Consider the following 22,964-nt stretch of genomic DNA (forward strand, 5'->3'; position numbering starts at 1 on the left):
TCATACTTGTACTATGTATGGGTATATGGGCATGTGTTGGCTCCTACTAGTTATATATGGAGGTAGGTGTTGATCAAGATGGAATTTGTTCCTCTAAGTAAATAGGGATAAAATCATATATTTATTTAATTGTTCTTGATGTTTCAAGTTCCTGGCCAGGACAAATAGATTTAATCAGAAAAGAGTTTCTGATGAGAAAAATCTTTTTAATCAAGAACTGGAATTAAAAGAGAATATAATATTCATAGAAAATGGGGTTTGACATAAACCATGACTCGAGCTCGAATTGAAATTTTGTAACAGAGAGATTATAGTGCATAGTAACATATGATTATAGGTTCATTTAAGATAAACTTTATTACTGATTGGGTGGCCATGGCATGCTATGCTAGGTGTTAACCATAGTCTATGAGGTGCATAAAATCATTTAGAGAAATCATTTATGGTAAGAAAGAGTTCTGATGATATTAAGAGTTGATATCATGTCTCATTGCCAATTAGTGATGAGCCTAGTAAGTTACACATATACACAAGTAATCACCAAATTAAATATGATTTCATTAATTAATTAAAGAGTTTAATTGATTAATTAAATAGGTTTGGTTTGTAATTAGATTGCAAAGTCCCTAGTATGACTTGAAACCAAATCTAGGTTATTGGATATATAGTATAAGTTAAATTTATATTTAAAGTGTTTAAATATGAATTTAATTATGAGAAATTAATTAATTTATATTTGATTTAAATTTATTAGAAGAAGAGAAATAATTATTTTGGGTTGAGAACTCAAAATTAAGACACAGGGGTATTTTGGTCATTTCACAGGGTGACATCTGGCACCATGAGATGGTGACATCTGGCACTACACATAAACTTGACAAATGTCTTTTAATCATGTAAGATGATCAAAGTCAAGATTAAATATAGGTTTGACACTTGGCACAATGTGATTGGGTCAATTAAACCTAGAACCAATCAGAAGGTGATATGTGGCAAGGGTTTTAAGTGATGACCTAGCGATATAAAGAATAGGATGAAAAGAAAAAATACAAGCTGCCATTCATCTATTTTGTGCCGCCACCCTTGGCTGCCACTCCTTCTCTTCTTCTTCATCTCTCATCAATTCAAAAAGATTAGACAACAATCTCTTGAATTAAAAATACTAGAAATCGTTTCTAGTATCCTATTTACATCTGTAATCTTTCAAAAGGCAAAACTTGATTTTCTAATTGATTGGGAAAGCTTTAGAAGCTGTTCAAGGGCTGCCATTGGTGATCTTGGTGTGGACAAGCTAGAGGGACAACATCTGGTGTCCTAAGACGCATCCCAAAGGTGTCAAACACACTGTAGTGCATCAAATGATTAGTGCATTTGTTCTTGATCTAATTTAGGGTTCTAATGAATTAATTTGATTAATTCTAAAATCTTAAATGGCAAATCTAGATCTAAAAACATATTAAAAGAGTTTAAATATGATGTTTATCATTAAAATCAAATAGATAAAAATGAATCTTGCATGATGCATGTGACCCCAGGTGAAAAATTTTTGAATTCAATGATATAAACTTATGTTTTTCATGCTTTCGCTCCTTCAATTGGTATCAGAGCCACTATATTTGCCATTTAGATTGTTGATTATATGATTTAATTGTGTGGTTTGATCATGAGATAATAGAACCTTAGCTGGTTGCAAAGGAAAAGTGGCGGCATGGTGATGAACACCATTGGTGCACACACTTTGTGGTCTCCAAAGGTGTGCGCAAGGTTTGGTTTTTGAATCTATAATTGTTGTATGATCTAAGGTTCATCCTATGACTAATTAAAATGTTTAATTAGGTGTTTTAATCACACAATTAAATTTTGATTCAGATCTAAATTTTAAAAGTTGTTTGAATGTGATTCAAATCTGAATTTTTAAAGTTGTTTGAATGTGATTCAAATCTAAATTTTTAAAGTTGTTTGAATGTGATTCAACTCTGAATTTTTAAAGTTGTTTGAATGTGATACAAATTTGAATTTTAAAAGTTGTTTGAATGTGATTCAAATCTGAATTTTTAAATTTGTTTGAATGTGATTCAAATCTAAATTTTAAAAATTGTTTGAATGTGATTCAAATCTGAATTTTTAAATTTGTTTGAATGTGATTCAAATCTGAATTTTTAAATTTGTTTGAATCATATTCAAATCTAGATTTTTAAGTTGAATATGAGATATTCAATATAATTTAAGTATGTATATTTTATTTAATTGTTGAATAGTGATATGCATGATGGATGATCATGGACTATAAAAAATCAATGTGATTGGATTAATTTTTTTTATGTTTCTTTGGGTTATAAATTAATTAATTTATTTTAATTTATTTTGGGCATGTATTATAAAGTTTGTAATATTTTAATTAATACGTGAATGGGCATTGCAAGAAAAGAGAAACATCATAAATTTGAGAACGAATCGTCTCAAAAAAGGAAGAGGAACCATCAAAGCACCCCTCTTTGCAGTAAAACAATATGGTTTTGTGTAGATGACATGTATAAAGGAAATGGTTAATCTGATGTGGCACGTGTAAAGTGGGGAAAAAAACTGTGCGAAGGGAGATGGAAGACAAAATAAAACCTCAAAGGAAATGACAATAACACCTCCAATTAAGCCAAAACCGCAAAATCACACTCCAATTTCACTGTACAAACAATAATAAAATTTTTCGGATGATTTTTATAGCTGGTCTCTGAATTTTGCCCTGTTTTTCACTTATATCTCTTTACTTTAATTTGTTACAAAAAAATTCTCAAATTTTAATTTTATTTCGAAAAAATTACTTTAGCCTGTAATAGCAACTTTCCATATTAAAAAAGTTCCTCTAAGCTATAACATGAAATCTACAAATATAGATTCAACACTTCCTAGTGAAGAGTAATCTTTCTCCTTTACAGGAAGCGGATTGTTGTGATAACATTAACATTTTTGTGGGAAGTCCAGATGGTGGTTGAAATGGCCGGTGTTTTTTGAGTGTGAGAGGAAAAGAGGTAAAAAGGTAATTTCATTATTTTTTTAACCTAAAAAACCTTCTATAGCAGGTTAGAGAGATTTTTGTAAAACAAAAATAAAGTTCAAAGATTTTTTAGTAACAAATTAAATTTAAGGGACGGAAGTGAAACACGGAGTAAAGTTTAGGGATAGACTGTAAAATTACTCAAAATTTTTCACAAAAAATTACGTATTTTAATGTATTTAATCATGTGAAAACAGGTGCATGAAAGAAGTAAATATGAGGAAAAATATTTCTCAAATGTATTTTTAATTGGCACAAACTTGACTATAATCCATTGGGTTCCAATGTGAAACTTGGCCAATCCTTCCTTCCAAGATCAAATATTCGATTAAATTATTTTGCATGAATCAACGGGACGGTCGGACTCAGATTCCTAAAGTCCATACTCTTTCTTTTCCTCTGTTATGCTCTGCTTTTCCTCTGTTTAGTATTACATTCTCATGTACTATTACTCGGCTAAAATTATCTATGAGTTTGAGTCTGCTTTAAGCTAGGCTTATTTGCTGGTCTGTTTGGGCTCTAGATTTGGTGAATTTTGTTGTTTGGGCTTCGGCCTCATCATGGCCAGCTCATGTATCACTCTTCAAATTAAAATCTAAAATCAGTTCAAAAAAGAAAAAAAAAAAGAAAAGAAAAAGAAAAATTGATGCCTTCAAAATTAGGCTCTGTTTCCACTAATTGCAACTTGATTATGTAAAATCATATGAGGAAAAAAAAAGTTATAATGTCACATCTCATGTGGGCTAGATGTTCATGGAATCCAGTTTGCAGGTGTCCATTTCTCAATGAGAACGACAAGAAGCGTACGTCTAGACAATTGGATTTTATTTTGAAGTGTACGTCTAGACATAGTCAAATCCCATTAGGACCGCTTCTAGTTCAAGGTTATAATGGCAGCAAAACTTCAGTTTCATATCATTACTCCTTGTGGGGAAACAATGTTGATATTGATAATGGCTGCCGCCCAACTGTTTATGTATACATTCTCTCACAAGATAAGAAGTTGCTCCTGGATTCAGGTAATCTTGTTCTAATCCAGGATGATGCTGAAAGGATTATTTTATAACAATGCTTCGACCATCTAGGGCTCTACCAGGCTCTTGCTTAATATGGCACATTCCCTTATTGGGTAAATTATTATTTACTTTTTAAATTACATCATAATTAAAAAATTATTTTCTATATCTTTAAAATTATTTTTTTATTATACATATAAAGAAAAAAAATTAAACTTAAATCTTTCAAATATATATATATATATATATATATATATATATATATATATATATATACATTTACTATATAGCCCCACTAGCAGCAGGAGGGGATATATTATTAATAGATTGAATTGATTGGACAAAACATGGATTTTATATCGGGCAGGTGTCTTGAGCTGCCGGCATTCTTTTGTTCTTTATCCATAATTTTTAGAAGCTAGCCAGCTAAACAAGATGGAACTGGTCTGGTCCTACTACACCTCTACCTTCGCGTTGGGCATGTGCCTAATAATTCAATAGACAACCTAATTATCGTAACAACTAGTTTATAATTAAATAAATACAAATTTTATATAGCATGTTAAATATATATATATATGGTCTACGTGTCTATTAATTAGTGTTAAGGCCTCTATTCTCAAGGGATGGGATATCCATCAATGATAAGCTACTATATAATAAAAATGATATTAATAAATTATAAATACATATTTGCAAAACATATTGATAGTCTAGCAATTAAATATTTATCTTAAAGTGGTAAAAAAATTAATAATTTCTTCTGTAAAACTTGGGCTCTACTAGAGAATTGGTCTTAATCGGTCTCTAACATCTTGGAAGAATTCACAAATGATCAGAAATTGGGGACTGGTCTTACCAGTTAGACCACAAGGGATCCCCTCATCTGTTTTGGTTCAAAGAATTAGGGGTAAAATGGTAATTTCATTTTGATAATTGGCAAACCTATTATGACAAGTTAAAATGATATTTTTTAAATGTAAATTAAAATTGAATGATATTATTTTAATAAATTGAAAGTGTATGATTAAAATAAAATAATTAAATGATAATTGATAAAATCTACTATATTTCAATATCTGATTGCTTCTTTAGTTAACTTTTTAGCACGAATTTATTTTAGTGGTTATCAGTAATTAACTTATATAATATTATTGATAAAAATTTTATACATAAAAATAAATTAAAAATTTTCCTTCTAAATATGAGATTGATAAAAAAAGAAATTAAATTAAATTATTACTAAATTTTAATTTTTAAATAAAAAATTTATGGGGTTTTCAATCTTAAAATAAATAAGTGGAGAGATTTGTACTTAAAGTATCCCTCGTACTACACTTTGATGGTGAAGCAAGACCATGCTATTGGCCCATAATAAATATGACAACAAAGCAGAGAAAAATTCAATGTCAAAACTTCAACCCTGGTACCTTAAAGCTGACAAAGAAATCAATAAAATTAAGTGTGAGGCTTATTTTTCAAAGTTTGAATGATTCAACTAGTTACTCCATGTGGCACATCTACCATTAATTTTTTTGGTTCCAAGTAGCATCAACCATTGTTGTTATCAATTATTTAGATGATTTAATCCTCGCATGGACCAAATATAAGTTTTAGTCTAGCTCCAAAATTTTCCACGTGTCATGTCATGGTGGCGCAAAGTGTTGGGTTAATTTTATTTGTGGTTATACAATATAGGTGGTTATATAAGTAAAGTAACTTAACTATAATTTATATTATTAAAATTTTTAAACTTTAATTTGAGTATTATTAAAAATTTTATAATTTGATATTATTCATTTGAAGATTAACTTATGATTAAATTTCACTCATTATCCCTTAACTTAGATAAGCATACCATATAAGTCTCTCATAAAAATTTCTAAATTTTAATTTAATATATAAATAATTTTTAATACAAAATGTGTTAAATAATAATTTAAATTTGAATATATTATTTGGCAAATGTAAGAAAGAAAGACAAAAACTATATAATATCAACCCATGCAATCCATTTTTAATTAGAGTGTGAATATCATTAAAATAAAGTAAAATAGTATATTATCAATTTTCTTCCATTAAAATAAAATCAAAGAATTAAGATAAATTATATGTGAATTATTTAGACATCAACCTAAAATTGAATTAAAAAGTAATACAAGTAAAAATAATATTATTAATTTTTATTTAAAATAATAATATTAATTATATAACTTTTAATAAAAAATTAAATAATTGATCAATTATAATTATTTATAAAAATATTATACCATTTTTTAAAGTACGATTTTTATTTCAAAATAAGTCAAAAATAAATAAATTTTTAAAATTTTAAATTACCTATAAAAGTTTGAAAGAAAATTTATATAATCATAATTTATGATTTACTGTAAATACTTTTATAAAATTTTTTTAACAAATAAATTAAAGTATAAATTTTTATGATGCAAAACGAAGTTCAGGAATAACTATGATACACTCATTTAAGTTGAGAGACAGTAAGTGAAATTTAGTCATTAGTTAACCTACATATTGATATAGTAAGTCACATGGATTTTAATACATTAAAATTGAAATTAAGGTATTTTTATTACACAAATTAATTGCTTTTTCTTTGCATTTTTTGCTCTTTCTTCTTTTTTCATCTGAGGAGGCCGACCTCTATGTGATTGCTGTTCAGTGATTCCCTCTACCCCCTTTGGGCCGAGAGAACCTCCATCCCTGTCCAATACGTAGGTTGTGTCCTCTCCTCTTCCGGATGAGGTTTTGTTTATAAATAAGGTTTTGAGTGGAGTTTTTGGCAGTAGACCATTATTAATTAGCAAGGACGTCTTGTTAGTCTAGTATGTTGGGTTTTGCTTCTTTGGTTGGATTTCTTGAATGCAAGAGATTGTTTTATATGTGTGATATTTTTGCGCTAGGAGAGGAACACATTTTTAGAATAATGACATCTCAAGGGTCCTTAGTCGGGTTCGCCTTCATAGCCAACCCTCAAGGCTTTCATTGCCATTTTGAGCTCTGCCTCATCATCCTCCATGAGCTGTTGACCTTACCTGCAATGGTGATCTGGGTTACACGATCTTCTTCTCTTTGTTGCTTCATGTCTTTTCTTTTGCATTGCTTGATCTTGCCGTTTGTGGGTTTATCGATTAGGCAATGGTTTTGCTAGGACTTCCTCAGGATTCGTCATTGTTTTGTTATCCTCGATTTGGAAGGGCTTTGCCCCTATGATCCACTTGATCATTGTTTCTTCCCCAAACGGTGTTGCAACATTCAATTTGTGGTTCAACCTATTTTCATTTGGGTTACCTTAATAGATTAATTAGGGTTTAGTTATCTAATGGGGCTTCGGCTCTTATCTTTTAAGTCTCTTTGTTGCTTTGTAGATTGGACTACTTTTGATGGGCCTATTATTGTATAACCCCTTCTTTTTATTAATTAAACTTTATATTCTGAGGCAAAAAAAAAATATTATACAAATTAAAGTTGGACATCATTGATACAATCAGCAGATTGAGGGACAAGTGGTGAAAATAGCCCATATTTGAGAGTAAGCACTGGTGTCTGGTCTTCCATGTCTCATGCCTTATGTATTGGTAAATCCTATCTACTGCAATTACACTGTCATGTTTGGTATGATATAATCAAAGTTATAATATAATTATGATTATATTGCATTTTTTATTATGTTGTTTGGTACAAAAGAATTTGACATAATAGAATGACAATTATATAATATAATCAATTATACTAAAAGTAACATAATGATCATTACATATAAAATTAAATAAAATCATGATTACTTATTTTGATCTTTTTTTTTTATATATATTGTCAATACTGCCACCACCATTACCACTACCACCACCACCATTTTGTTACCACCATCGCTATCACCGCTACCACCATTATTGCCACTTAGCTACTATCACTTATACTACCACTTAGCCACTACCACCACTACTATCTCATCTTGCCACCACCACCATCTAACTATCGTTGTCACTGTCACTACCACCACTTAGCCACCACTACGACTCAACTACCAATCACTAGCACTAGCACCATTATCATCACTTAGTCGTTATCATTTCTATCATCAATTAGCCATTACCACCACTGCTATTTCACCTTGCCACCACCACCATTTAATTATCATTGTCACCATCACCACCCCCACTGCCACTTGATTACTAATCATTTCAACCATTAATACTTATTATTAACACTATAAATGAAGTAAATATTAATTAAAAATTATTATTGTATTACACTATTTAGATTTTTATTTTGCAACCAAACACAGGAATGTAATAACAATTATATTACATTAAAACTTTGATTGCATTATATAATTAATTGTATTATATTGCACTATGCTTTATCAAACATAACCATGCGATTGTCTTAATCAGTGGAACTATCATCAAAAGTGTAGTTAGTTTCTTTCCATTAATTAGGCCAAATTACAAGAAAAATTTGCTAAATTTGTGCTACGTGTATCAATTTTAATCATATGCTTTGATTTTGTTAATTATCAATTTTAAACTTCCAATTTGCTATATTTTCCAATAATTCTTGGGAACATCCTCATTTCTATCACTATTCAAGAAGTATTTCCTGCAAGATACAAATTATGAATCATGTGAAAACGCTTCCCATTATATTGCTGATTGTCTTTATGCATCAATTTTGCACTTCACTAGACACCATAACCATTAACCAACCCATTGTAGATGGAGACGTTATAGTTTCTACAGGGGAAACCTTTGCACTTGGTTTTTTCAGTCCAGGTAAATCGAGCTACCGTTATCTTGGAATTTGGTACAACAAAATTTCCGAAAAAACAGTTGTTTGGGTCGCAAATCGGGATTCTCCTATCAATGATAAATCTGGTGTCCTCTCAATCACCAGTCACGGAAACCTTGTCCTTAGCAGCAGAAACCAAACGACTCCCCTATGGTTCACAAACGTTTCGGCTTTGCCAACAAACAATTGTGTAGCTCAACTCTTAGATTCGGGAAATCTTGTATTGTTTCACAGCGGAAGTACCATATGGCAGAGCTTTGAACACCCGACAAATAATTTGCTTCCCAACGCAAAATTCGGGCTAGACAGAAGAAAAGGTCTGAACTGGTTCCTAACATCCTGGAAATCTTCAGATGATCCTGGTACTGGCAATTTCTCGTTTAGAATCAACCCTGAAGGTTATCCGCAAGCTTTCATATACAAGGGTCATGTTCCAAAATGGAGGGGTGGTCATTGGAATGGCGTTAGATGGTCTGGAATACCTAAAATGCAGGGAGTTACATTTATCTTCAACTACAGCTATGTGAACAATGAAAATGAGATTTCCTTCTCGTGGAACACTGCATATGGCTCAATCTTGACAACAGCAGTGCTGAATGAGTCCGGCATTTTCCAACGGTCCAAATGGCATGAGAACGAAGGTCGATGGGAAGAGTTCTCGTCTGCGCCCAAGGACCAGTGTGACAGCTTTGGATTATGTGGAGCCTATGGTAACTGTGTTCGGTACAATGATGAAATCAACTGCACTTGTCTTCCCGGGTACCAGCCCAAATCACCTCAACAATGGCATCGGAAAGATGGGTCAGTCGGGTGCGTTAGGAAGAATCAGACGGCACCCTGCAGAAACGGTGAAGGATTCGTAGAGGTGGCAAATGTGAAGGCTCCGGATACTTCAGTTGCCCGTGTATCGGCAAATTTGGATATGAAAGCTTGTAAAAATGAGTGCTTGAGGAATTGTTCATGCACTGCATATGCAAGTCTAGGTACGACAGAAGGAAGTGGATGTTTGACATGGTATGGTGATTTGCTAGATACAAGAGTATTTACAGAAGGTGGACAAAGTATATATGTGCGTGTGGATGCACTTGAGTTAGGTATCTTCAAGCAAACTGTCATTAGAAATTCGGGTTCTTTTTTTCTATTTATTTTGTTGATGATATGCTTAAATCTATTCTTCTGCTAACTCTAGATGAATGGTTGACTATCATATTAATAGGTGCAGTGTTTCTTTTGTCGTCTTCCCTTTCAGCTCAATATGCAAATAAGCGCAAGGACCTTCTTGCAAGGAAAGGGATATTGGTAATTATGATACTGTCCGTAGCTACAGCAGTTTCCTCTCTTGTTCTTTTCTCATACTGCTTGGTGAGGAGGCAGAGGAGATTATGTAAGCAAATAATTAAATTGCTTTCAGATAGTTTCCTATTTCCTTGTTATTTTTCGCTTTAATAATCGTCAAACTACAATTTATGAATTCAAAATGCTTGATGACAAAAAGTTTAGAAACTATTTCCTGGATTTGGTTGCCAAGAAAGTGAAAGAATGGATATAAAAGATTATTACATCCAATTCTAATTAGTTTAAAACTGAGACCTAGTTGACACATGTTCAGCTTCTTCTTCTTTCTTTTTCTTTTTTCTCCTTTTTTTTTTCCTTTGTAAGCAATTCATTTTATTAATAAAAAAATAGCCAAAGAAAAACTTAGCATTAGGACATCGACTAACCCAAAATGGACAACAATGCTAGTAAATCTCATCTCTAATTATCCGTTTTCGTTCTACATACAGCACAAAATGGGCAACATGAAATGTTTATCTGTAGTTCTAGTACTCTCCCAGATGATCATCCAAGGGAAAAGGAGCTTGACAGATCTGGAAGTGATCCACATTTACCTTTCTTCGATATAGACACAATAGTTGAAGCAACTGACAATTTTTCCAACAAACTTGGAGAAGGTGGTTTTGGCTCAGTGTATAAGGTAGTATCCCATGAAAAGTAAAATTGTCAACTCCTTCATAAAATTTAATGTGAATATTTGGCAAGTCACAATTTTAGTACTGTAGTGTGATATATGCGGCCATGGTAGCACGTCTGTGAAATAAGTCTAGAAATGTACTTTCAGGGTCAACTATCAAATGGACAAGAAATAGCAGTGAAAAGATTATCTAAACAGTCAGGACAGGGGATAAAAGAATTCATGAATGAAGTACAGTTGATATCAAAACTCCAGCACAGAAACCTTGTCAGGCTTTTTGGTTGTTGCATTCATAAAGAAGATAAGATGCTAATCTATGAATATTTACCAAACAAAAGCTTGGACTACTTCATCTTTGGTATGGCTCTCCTTCTATTTGCTTTCACCCATCTTTAATTTGCACTTCTTTCCATAATTCCTGTAATCTAAGGATCTCCAAAACTCAAATTGACTATAGAAAAGTCAAGGAAGCAACTATTGGACTGGAAAAAGCGTTTTGAAATTATTTTTGGGGTAGCTCGAGGAGTTTTATATCTACATCAAGATTCAAGATTAAAAATCATCCATAGGGATTTGAAAGCAAGCAATATTCTATTAGATGCTTCAATGGAGCCAAAAATTTCAGACTTTGGGTTGGCTAAATTGTTCAAGGAACATCAAATTGAAGCCATTACAAAGCAAGTGGTTGGAACATAGTAAGTTACTTAACTCCAACACCATCTCCCTGCTTGGAAACATTAAAAGGTCACAAACCACCAATAAATTGTTTCTTTTTATCTACTTGTAGTGGCTATATGTCTCCGGAATATGCAATGGATGGTCTATATTCTGTAAAATCTGATGTCTTCAGCTATGGTGTCTTAATACTAGAGATCATAAGTGGCAAGAAAAACACCGAGTATGACAAAGAAAGCCCTTCTCTGAATTTGATAGGGAACGTAAGTTGATAGACATATCTTTCTTAAGATTAATTTCCTATTAGATTCACTACTAAAGTAGTAAATGATTTCCTCAACTATGTTTCAGGTTTGGAAGCTATGGAGGGAAGGAAAAGGCTTGGACATAGTTGATTATTCATTGTTGGAACATTCATACCCTTGTGAAGAAATTTTGAGATGCATTCAGATTGGACTTCTATGCATTCAGGAACACCCAGCTGATCGGCCAACCATGCTTGAAGTTGTGTTCATGTTAGGCAATGAAACAAGTCTTCCTTCTCCTAAAAAACCAGCATTTGTTTTCCGAACTCAAAGTGGGCAAGAATCTTTAATAACTAGAGGAGAAGTGTGTTCTATAAATGATTGCACAATTACTATGATTGAAGGTCGATGAAATTCTAGTAGGATTTTTGACGGAGAAAGGGTCACGTATGTAAATTCTTTGGATCAAACATGTTGTCAATCTTGCAATGGACGAGGCCTTAAGGTCGAACCATATAAATCTTATCTCCATTTTTCTTCTCTTTTGTATATTGTGTGTTTATGCGATTGTATAAGAGATACAGATATACAAGTGGATAGATATAAAACAGTCTTATCACATTTTAACTGTGATTGTAATTATATTGAATTCTGCGTGATTTTTAAGTTTGTGCCAATATATTTTTAGACCCAACCAAGTCTGTTTGGGATTTTCAGAAATCCTCCGTCAAAGGAGGGTTTTGAATTTGCATTCCAGTTGTCTCCTTTCTTTTTAAGTTCAATGTTGCTCTTAAAATAGATGAAAGAGACAAATTCAGGTGAGGTAGAGGCTTCATTATGAATGCAAATGGAAGAGAAATGATGGTAGTAAGAGGATTACCGGTTGAGGACGGAATTTGACCGGGGAGCACAACTCATGAGAGAGGTCAGAGAAGAGACTGGCTGGCTTTGATTCTTCAGTCCAGGACAGACCATTTTCCGGTCGGACTTCTCCAGAGTCCTGAGGACAGGGAAACTTTGACCAGGGATTTCTCCAGCTGTGGACTGGATGCAAATTGCCATGTTTAAAAAGAATTCGGACAATATAATTGATAATGGACTTCTCACTAGCTCTTATAACGAAGAATTCTTTGAGCTTTTTGTGACTGAAACTATTAATTTTCAAAATCCAGGTGGATCCAAGCTCAATATATGAGGCTTGGGATCCGTAATAAGCAAGCAGTTTGCACTATTACAATATTGTTCTTTAGAGACACATATCTTCAGACAAATAAAATATTTATTGCTAATAACTTCTATTTGAGGTAAAATTTTGTTAGTCTCTAAATATTATATTATTTATTTCTAATGACTCATTTTTTTTAGACAAAAACTTATTAGTCTCTAAATATTATAGTGATTTGTTTCTAATAATTAATTTTTTGAGGTACAAACTTATTGTATCTAAATGTATAATCATTTATTTATAATAATTAATTTTTAGAGGCAAAACTTATTAGTCTCTAAATGTTATATTATTTATTTTTAATAATTAATTTTTTGAGACAAAACTTATTAATCTCTAAATGTTATATTATTTGTTTCTAATTCATTAAGATTAACTTTATTTATATAAGAAGTTTTAATTTTTTTTTTTAATTTGTCACTAAAAAATTCCTTTTTTTTCATATTAAAAAAATTGTAACAACTAATTAAACACACAGTCATTCACTCTCTCTCTCTCTCTCTCTCTCTCTCTCTCTCTCTCTCTCTCTATATATATATATATATATATAAGGTGCTTTAAGTATATATAGATTATATTTAGTCAAATAAAAAAGTGATTTTAAAAATTAAACATGTAAATATTGACACCTATATTGTATTATGTTTGTTTGTATTAAAATTAATATATATATATATATATATATATATATATATATATATATATTCTACAAAATTAATGCTTTTAATTAATATGTTGTTATTAATCATTTAGCTAACAAGTGTTATTAATTTTTTAAGAAAAAAACTCAAAATTTTGATAAAAATATTTTTACCATTATACTACAAATATTTTGATAATTTGAATTTATTAATTATACATATTAATATATTTATTTTTTATTTATTATTTTTAATTAAATTTGTTCTTAAAATATATATAAGTACTAAAATAAATAAAATACTTTTTTTTTCTATTTTGAAGTGTACGTCAAGGCCCAGTCAAATCCCAATAAGATAGTTCAAGGCTACAATGGCAGCAAAACCATGCTTTGACCATCCCACAAACACTATGCTTTCTTCTATGAAACTTGGGAACTGGTCTTAACTGGTCTCTAATGTTTTGAAAGTTCGCAAATGATCCAGGAATTGGGGACTGGTCTTACCAGTTTAGACCATAGCTATGCTTTCTTCTATGAAACTTGGGAACTGGTCTTAACTTGTCTCTAATGTCTTGGAAGTTCGCAAATGATCCAGGAACTGGGGAATGGTCTTACTAGTTAAGACCATAGCCATGCTTTCTTCTATGAAACTTGGGAACTGGTCTTTATTAAGGAAAGTTGACAGCCAATCTCCTAAATTATAGTCATTCAATTATACAATCCCATTTCAGAGGGATTCTGTTGTAACATTTCCATGTATACAGGGATTTGATTTAGCAAGTTAATCATTGTAATCTATATATATTTGTTGACAATGGCAATCAAAGATGATGAGCCAATTACAAATCATTTGTGCATCTTTTTATGGTATTAGAGCAGCAAATCACGGTTTAAACACCTTTTTTTTTTTTCGATCCTCACCATGGCCACCAATTCATCAGCTTCTTCTTCTTCTTCTCTAATGCCTCAAATAACAGTCAAACTCACTTCTACCAATTACCTTCTCTGGAAAACACAAATGATTCCACTTCTTTGCGGGCATCAATTGATTCATCACATTGATGGCTCCAAACCGACTCCCCCTAAAGAAATTGACAATGCTCCGAACCCAGAATATACCACCTGGTATATCAAGGACCAAACAGTACTAAGTTCGATTCTTAGCTCCCTTTCTGAATCTGTTCTCTCCCAAGTTGTTGGGGCCACCACCGCCTATGTTGCCTGGTCTCGACTACAAACCACTTATGCTTTGGGTTCTCGAACTCAAATTCACACTCTTAAAAATGCTCTTCATGCCTTGTCTAGGGACAATGATTGCATTGCAACCTACATGGATCGTGCCAAGTGCATATTTAATCAACTTGTTGCACTTGATGTTGCCATCTCCGAAGATGATCTCATTGATCATATCTTGCGTGGTCTTGGTCTAGATTACAGACCATTCACACGCAATATTGAAGCAAGGTTAACCTCGATATCCTTTAATGATTTATTTAGCTTACTTCTTTCCAAAGAAATGTAACTTAAAAATTCCAATGACTCTCTCAACACTCATGGTATTGCTCACTATACCACTCGCCAAAACACTGCTAGTGGTACAGAGGTAGAAGTCGTGGATCTAGACGTGGGGGCCATCAATCCAATTCTGGCCGTGGTCGCTCCCCTTCCTGCAACAATGAATCCTTCACACTCATTTGTTATAATTGCCGAGGCCAAGGGCACACCTCCAAACAATGTCCTAGTCCCAAATATAGCACTTATACTGATCATAGCTCCAAACCAACAGCCAACTACACCTCATCTCCCACTGCGCCCACTAAACCGTGGATCATCGACACTGGAGCTACCCATCACTTAACCTCTGAACTAGAAAACTTGGGCATTCACTCCGAATATTCAGGCACTGATGAAGTTGCTCTCACCAATGGTAAAAGCTTACCCATTACTCATATTGGTTCTAATAATATTTCTCTCAATTCTTGCACTTTTTCGTTAGATAATATTCTTCATGTTCCACAATATAACACAAATTTGTTATCTGTTCGACAGTTCACCAATTCTAATAATGTCTCACTTGAATTTTTCCCAAATTTTTTTGTGATTAAGGACAGCAAAATGAAGCAGCCACTACGCTAGGGATGCGTTAAAGATGGACTCTATTACTTAGCCTCTGATTCCATTTCTCTAGTTTGCAATTCAGTTTCCTTATCCACTTGGCGTGCTAGATTAGGCCATGCCTGTTAAAAAACTATCAATAAAGTGTTATCCTTGAATAAATTATCTGCTACTGCTAAGACTGATAAATCTTTGTGTGAAACATGTTGTGTTAGCAAATCTCACAAGCTGCCTTTTTATGATTCTACTTTTCATGCCAAAGAACCATTAGAACTAATCTGTTCTGATTTATGGGGCCCTGCTCCAATTACTTCTTCTGACGGTTATTTATACTATGTTCTCTTTTTTTATCACTTTACCAAATACACATGGATTTATTTTCTTCGTAAAAAATCTGATGTCTTCAATTGCTTTGTTAAATTCTGGGCTATAGTTGAAAATTTTTTTGGTAAATCCATCAAACAATTTCAATCCGATTGGGGAGGAGAATGCCAAGCACTAAAACACTACCTAGCTAAAAATGCCATTATACAAAGAAGCTCTTGCCCACACACACCCGAACAAAATGGGTGTGTTGAATGTAAACACCAACACATCACCAAAACTGGTTGAGCCTACTTACACCATTTATTCGTACCACCAAAATATTGGGATCATGTCTTTGCCGCTGCCGTTTACACAATAAATCGCTTACCCACTCCAAAGCTCAACCACAAATCACCTTATCAAATAAATTTTCAACGTAACCCGAAATATCAATTTCTTCGTATTTTTTGTTGTTGCTACTATCCATGGCTACGTCCTTACACTCACAAAAAAATTGAACCTCGTTCTGCCAAATGTGTGTTTCTTAGGTATAGTCTTCTTCACAAGGGTTATAAATGCTTGTCTTTATCCACCAATAAAATTTTTTACTCACGTCATGTCTTATTTGATGAACAGGTGTTTTCGTTCAAAGAAAGTAATGGAAAATCCTCCATTCTCGATCCACCACCATTGCCAATTCATATTTTCTCCCTAGGACAGCCTACCCCAACATTGTCCTCCCAACTAGCACCAAATCCCATGCCCCCTCCACAGCCGCAAAATCCCCAAGAACCACCACCACCAACCAGCCACACCGATTCCCCTACCACCAATAGCACAACAAATCAACCATCTCCTACACTTACCATTGACCTGACCTCATACCTAAACACCCATACCAATAATCAAAACCAACACCCCATGGTCACAAGATCCAAAACCGGCAGCTTAAAACCCAAAGCTCATCATACTACTCCCACCACTTTCACCACACCATCCACATATCAAGAGGCAGCACAACAAGAAATTTGGCGACGAGCAATGTCAAAGGAAATAGATGCCTTAATGGCCAATGGAACCTGGGATTTAGTGCCAAGCAACAAATGTAATTGGTTGCAACTGGATTTATCGTATCAAAGACCAAACCGGATGGATCCATTGATCGTCACAAGGCCAGACTCGTAGCTAAAGGTTTCCATCAATGACCTGGCATTGATTATGTTGAGACTTTTAGTCCCGTCATCAAACTAGCCACAGTTTGACTCATTCTATCTATTGCTATAAACTCTAACTGCCCTATCCGTCAACTAGACGTCTCAAATGCATTCTTGCACGGGACACTTGAAGAGCCAGTTTACATGGAGCAGCCCCAAGGCTTTCTAGATCGCACTAACCCAAATCATGTGTGTCTATTAAAGAAGTCCCTATATGGTTTAAAACAAGCCCCACGGATCTAGTATTTTTGTCTCTCACAGGCATTACAAAAAATTGGGTTCAAAGGATCTAAAGTTTATAGCTCTCTCTTTTTCTATTCCTCTGGCAAAAACACTGCCTACTGTCTTGTATATGTTGATGATCTCATTTTGACAGGTTCCACTGCTCCTCTTCTTCATGATATCATTAAACAACTTGGGTCAACTGTAGCACTTAAGAATTTGGGTCCGCTCACATATTTTCTAGGCGTGGAGGTCACTTGGCTAAAGACTGGACTTCAACTCTCCCAATCCAAGTATATTTGGGATCTTTTAAGGCGTGTAAATATGCATGAGGCTACTTCTATCTCCATGCCATCTTCTCCACAAGAAATAGTAGATAATGATTCTTCCAATAACTTTGAAAATCCTTCTTTATTTCAGCAAGTAGTGGGCTCTCTACAATATTTAGCACTCACTCGACCCGACATCACCATGGCAGTCAATAAAATAGCTCAATTCATGCACTCACCCTCAGTCAATCGTTGGCAAGCTGTGAAATGCATACTCTGATATTTAAGAGGAACAATAGACCATGGTCTTCTTCTCAAATCTTCACAATCTCCATGTCTTTTTGCTTTCTCTAATGCGGATTAGGGAGGTGACAAACTTGATCTCAAAAGCACCTCAGCTTATGCCGTATTCCATGGTTCCAATCTCATCTCATGGTGTTCGAAGAAACGGAAAACAGTGGCTCGGTCAAGCACTGATTCAAAGTATCGGGCTTGAGCATCGACAGCCTCTGAAGTTTACTGGTTACAATGCCTTCTTCGAGAACTCCAGCAACTGCTTACTGCTATACCAAAAATCTAGTGTGATAATGTCTCGGCCACATCTTTAACAGCTAACCCAATCTTTCACTCTCAGTCCAAACACCTTAAACTTGATTTTCATTTCGTTAGAGATCAAGTTCGACATAAAAATCTTCAGGTATCTTACATTCCCACTGCTGATCAGATTGCCAATGTTTTAACCAAACCTCTATCCAAACAACGGTTTCTTGACTTACAGGGCAAACTAATGGTAGTTCCTCCCATTCGTTTTGCGGGGGGTATTAAGGAAAGTTAACAGCCAATCTCCTAAATTACAGTCATTCAATTATACAATCCCATTTTAAAGGGATTCTGTTGTAACATTTCCATGTATACAGGGATTTGATTTTAGCAAGTTAATCATTGTAATCTATATATATTTGTTGACAATGGCAATCAAAGATGATGAGCCAATTACAAATCATCTGTGCATCTTGTTAGTCTTAACCTATCTCTAACATCTTGGAAGTTGGCAAATGATCCAGGAACTGGGGACTGGTGCAGACCATAGCTATGCTTTCTTCTATGAAACTTGGGAACTGGTCTTAACTTGTCTCTAATGTCATGGATGTTCGCAAATGATCCAGGAACTGGGGAGTGGTCTTACTAATTAAGACCATAGCTATGCTTTCTTCTATGAAACTTAGGAACTCGTCTTAACCTCTCTCTAATGTCTTGGAAGTTCGCAAATGATCTAGGAATTGGCGAGTGGTCTTACCAGTTAAGACCATAGCTATGCTTTCTTCTATGAAACTTGGGAACTGGTTTTAACCTGTCTCTAATGTCTTGAAAGTTCGCAAATGATCCAGGAACTGGGGACTGGTCTTACCAGTTAAGACCATAGCTATGCTTTCTTCTATGAAACTTAAGAACTCGTCTTAACCTCTCTCTAATGTCTTGGAAGTTCACAAATGATCTAGGAATTGGTGAGTGGTCTTACCAGTTAAGACCATAGCTATGCTTTCTTCTATGAAACTTGGGAACTGGCTTTAACCTGTCTCTAACGTCTTGGAAGTTCGCAAATGATCCAGGAACTAGGGACTGGTCTTACCAGTTAAGACCATAGCTATGCTTTCTTTTATGCAACTTGGGAACTGGTCTTAACCTGTCTCTAACATCTTGGAAGTTCGTAAATGATCCAGGAACTAGGGCCTAGTCTTACTGATGTGGCCCAACCGTAAATACATGGGTCGTATAAGTAATATAGAAAAGATATTGTTCCCTCGAAGAGTTGTGTTAATGATTGAATTTTTGATATAAAAATTGACTAATTCAAGCAAATTTTGTAATTCAGGTGATAGATTGATAGAATTTGAGGTGAGGAATTTATATATGCAAAATTAACAATCTAATTACCAATATGAAGATTTAACTAAATTTGTAGTAAATTAAAATGAGCAAATTGAAATATGGCAAGAGTTAAAATGACAAGCAATTAAATTAGATTAAAAATTAACAATGATAAAAGGCTGATTCCAGAGTTTGGGAATTCATATTCAAGCTATTTTGGGATTTTTAAGTTGGTTATCCAATCTTATGGAAATTATGAGTTTCAAGGAGATTAATTCTTAAATCCTTTAAATACCCTTTCGAGTGAGGCAAAGAGTGCCTTAATTAACCTAATCCTACTTTCATGGAGTTAAAATTAATCAAGACCCATTAGGTTCCTTAATTAATCTATAAATCCTCTTAATCCTTAGTCTATTTCTAGATCTAAGTTGATTAAGTCCAATTTCTTGATTATCTATCACAGGGTTTTCTCCTTTCAGTGCTTCAACCATGGATTAAGAATAATACTTAATGGGATCCTACACTAAGCATGTCATTAAGCACACAAGAAATGGATAAAACCTCATAAAACCACAAAATATGGATTACCCAATAAAAAATCCACAAAATATCTCAAATATTACATTCCAACTCCAGAATCTATAAAAAAAACTACTCACTATCCATAATAATTACAAGAAATTCTGAGTAAATGTGGAAATAAAACTTGAAACTATATTAAGAACTAAGAAACCCAATACAAGAAAAATAGAAAATAGTGAAGAAAAGAAGAAAACTCCAAATCTAGTCCAGAAATGGAGAGTAATGCCTCTACTGTGTTTTTCTGATGTTTTTCTCTGCTTCTGCTCTTTCTTCCTTCCTTTCTTCTTATAAGGACACTGTTTATATTCTTCTAACAAGTAGCCCTAAAATGGTGTGTTTGAGGTAAAGTTCACGTGAGAGAATCTTTCTGCCAGCTCATTATGAAGAGTTGCACAAGTTATGCAAGTTTCTTATTTAGGTTCCATGCAAAATCAGTGGTTCCAAGTGCTTCCCGTGATACTGCATAAGTTATGCAGGTTGGTTGTACAGGTTTTTCAAGCTTTGGAATCCTCCATGAAACTGCATAAGTGGACTGCATAAGTTATGTAGCTGGTTATGCAAGTTTCGGTAGGTTTGGTGCTTTTTTCGCTATGCTACATAAGCAAGGAGTAGATATGCATAAGTCATGCAGCTGGTTATGCAGGTTTCCATGAAGCTGCATAAGCAAGGAGCGAATCTGCATAAGTCATGTAGTAACTTATGGAGGTTTTGGCAGGTTTGGAAAATTGCTTCTTCTCCCTATGCAGAACTGCACAACTTATGCAGTAGGTTATGCACATTTCGGCCATTTTGCATTCTTCAACTTTTAAGCTTTATTTTGATAATTTTGGCTCTGAGAATCACTGCTCAGTGACACAATTACTTTTTAGTCCCTCAAAAACACCATTATCACCTACAAAACAAAACAAATTACAAATTAACCCAAAAATCGATAATTATAGAAAATTATCTAAATAACTAATAAAATTAGCTAAAAGTGACTAACAAATAAATGAAATGGCCATGAAATCTAACCTAAATGACTATGCAAAATGCATGTATCACTTACCAGTTAAGACCATAGCTATGCTTTCTTCTATGAAACTGGAACTAGTCTTAACCTGTCTCTAACGTCTTGGAAGTTCGCAAATGATCCAAGAACTGGGTACTGGTCTTACCAGTTCAGACCATAGCTATGCTTTCTTCTATGAAACTTGGGAACTAGTCTTAACCTGTCTCTAACGTCTTGGAAGTTCGCAAATGATCCAGGAACTGGAGACTAGTCTTACCAGTTAAGACCATAGGGGATCCCCTTATCTGTTTTTGTTCAAAGAATCAGGGGTAAAATGATAATTTCATTTTGACAATTGGCAAACCTATTATAACTAGTCAAAATGACATTTTTTAAAGGTAAATTAAAATTGAGTAATATTATTTTAATAAATTAAAATTGAGTGATTCAAATAAAATAATTGAATGACAATTGATAAAATTAGTCTATTTCAATATGTGATTGCTATTGCTTGGTAGTTAACTCTTTAGCATGAATTTATTTTAGTGGTTATCAGTAATTAACATATATAACATTATTTATAAAAATTTTATACATAAAAATAAATTAAAAGAGAAAAAAAAATTACACATGAAATTATCATCCACTATAAGAATGGTGATTTTGTATCTGGATAATGATTGGTTTTCAACTTTCTGTTTTTATTTTAAAAATAAAAAATAAAAAAGCAGAAGTATAGTTGTTTTCATTTTAAAAGCTTTTCTCATAATCATTTTCAAAACAAAAGCCATAATTGAGAAATCAAAATTCTTGATTTTATCTGCAATTTTTCTATTTACATCCATTAAAATCTATTTAATATATTTTTTAGTATGAATCATTAAAATATTAATAACAAATTATAAGAAAAAGTGAAAACTGTGCTAAACGAGTGCAAATTACATTTAATGAACTATAAATTGTAATTCTCTATACTAATAGAATGCTTTAATTGAATGTTTTACACCCATTAGAAGAACTTTTTTATTTTTTAATTTATGCTTCTCGAGAGTTGCATGTGCTCCAAAATCCTTTCATTTATTCTTTGTCTCACATTTCGTGTTCCCCTCCTTCTCATCCTTTCTTTCTTTAAATTTTCCCACTCCTCCTCACCATACTCTTATCCTTTCCTGCTCTAATGGCTGCTCATCACTCTCAGGCAATGTGTTTTTGGTAGATTTGCCAAAACTTTGATACCTTATGTCTATGATTTTCCCAAATATTAAAATGAAATCTGTGTGAAAGTCAAAGTGCTGAACAAAATTAATTAATTAAATTGATTTTGATTTCCATGAGTTTGTGCAATTGATTTTTGAAGTTGATTAACCCAAATCTTTTTAATATTTATGAAATGTTAAGTATATATTAAAAAAAAATTAACATATTAGTTTATATATATATATATAATGAGTAATTTTATAGAGAACATGTTATGTTATTCCATATTACATGGAATAATAACCCAATTAAAGAATGACAACTGCACGACTACACTTTGTGGGATCCATGATCACTCACTTGGCATTTTGTCACTGGTTTGCCATTCCACATATGCAAACCTATATGAAATGACGGGGTTAAAATATAATTTGTCATAATAGACACACACACCAAACTAGTCCAATTAATTTGGACTTTAAAAACTTTTGATTTCCTTTGAAATAAATTGTTCGGAAGATAAAAAAAATCAATTGAATTCTCAAACAATTATTTTTTATTTTTA

The 22,964-nt window shown here is 33.1% G+C and overlaps 1 protein-coding gene across 2 annotated transcripts; it reads left to right on the forward strand.

The window, feature by feature from the left end:
• Nucleotides 1-8,591: 8,591 nt before the first annotated feature.
• LOC131170661 (G-type lectin S-receptor-like serine/threonine-protein kinase RKS1) lies at nt 8,592-12,379 on the forward strand. 2 transcript variants are annotated; one of them, XM_058130287.1, is made up of 7 exons: nt 8,612-9,971; nt 10,127-10,261; nt 10,662-10,852; nt 10,997-11,207; nt 11,307-11,544; nt 11,637-11,787; nt 11,876-12,379. In XM_058130287.1, the coding sequence occupies exons 1-7, from the start codon at nt 8,705-8,707 to the stop codon at nt 12,179-12,181; spliced, it is 2,499 nt and encodes an 832-aa protein (XP_057986270.1). In that variant the 5' UTR covers nt 8,612-8,704; the 3' UTR covers nt 12,182-12,379. The 2 variants fall into 2 exon arrangements, with proteins under 2 accessions (XP_057986271.1, XP_057986270.1); XM_058130288.1 differs by lacking the exon at nt 11,637-11,787 and having other exon boundaries at nt 8,592-9,971; nt 11,876-12,015.
• Nucleotides 12,380-22,964: the final 10,585 nt, after the last annotated feature.

The sequence above is a fragment of the Hevea brasiliensis genome, chromosome 11 (assembly GCF_030052815.1).
Source record: "Hevea brasiliensis isolate MT/VB/25A 57/8 chromosome 11, ASM3005281v1, whole genome shotgun sequence".
NCBI classification, from domain to species: Eukaryota; Viridiplantae; Streptophyta; class Magnoliopsida; order Malpighiales; family Euphorbiaceae; genus Hevea; species Hevea brasiliensis.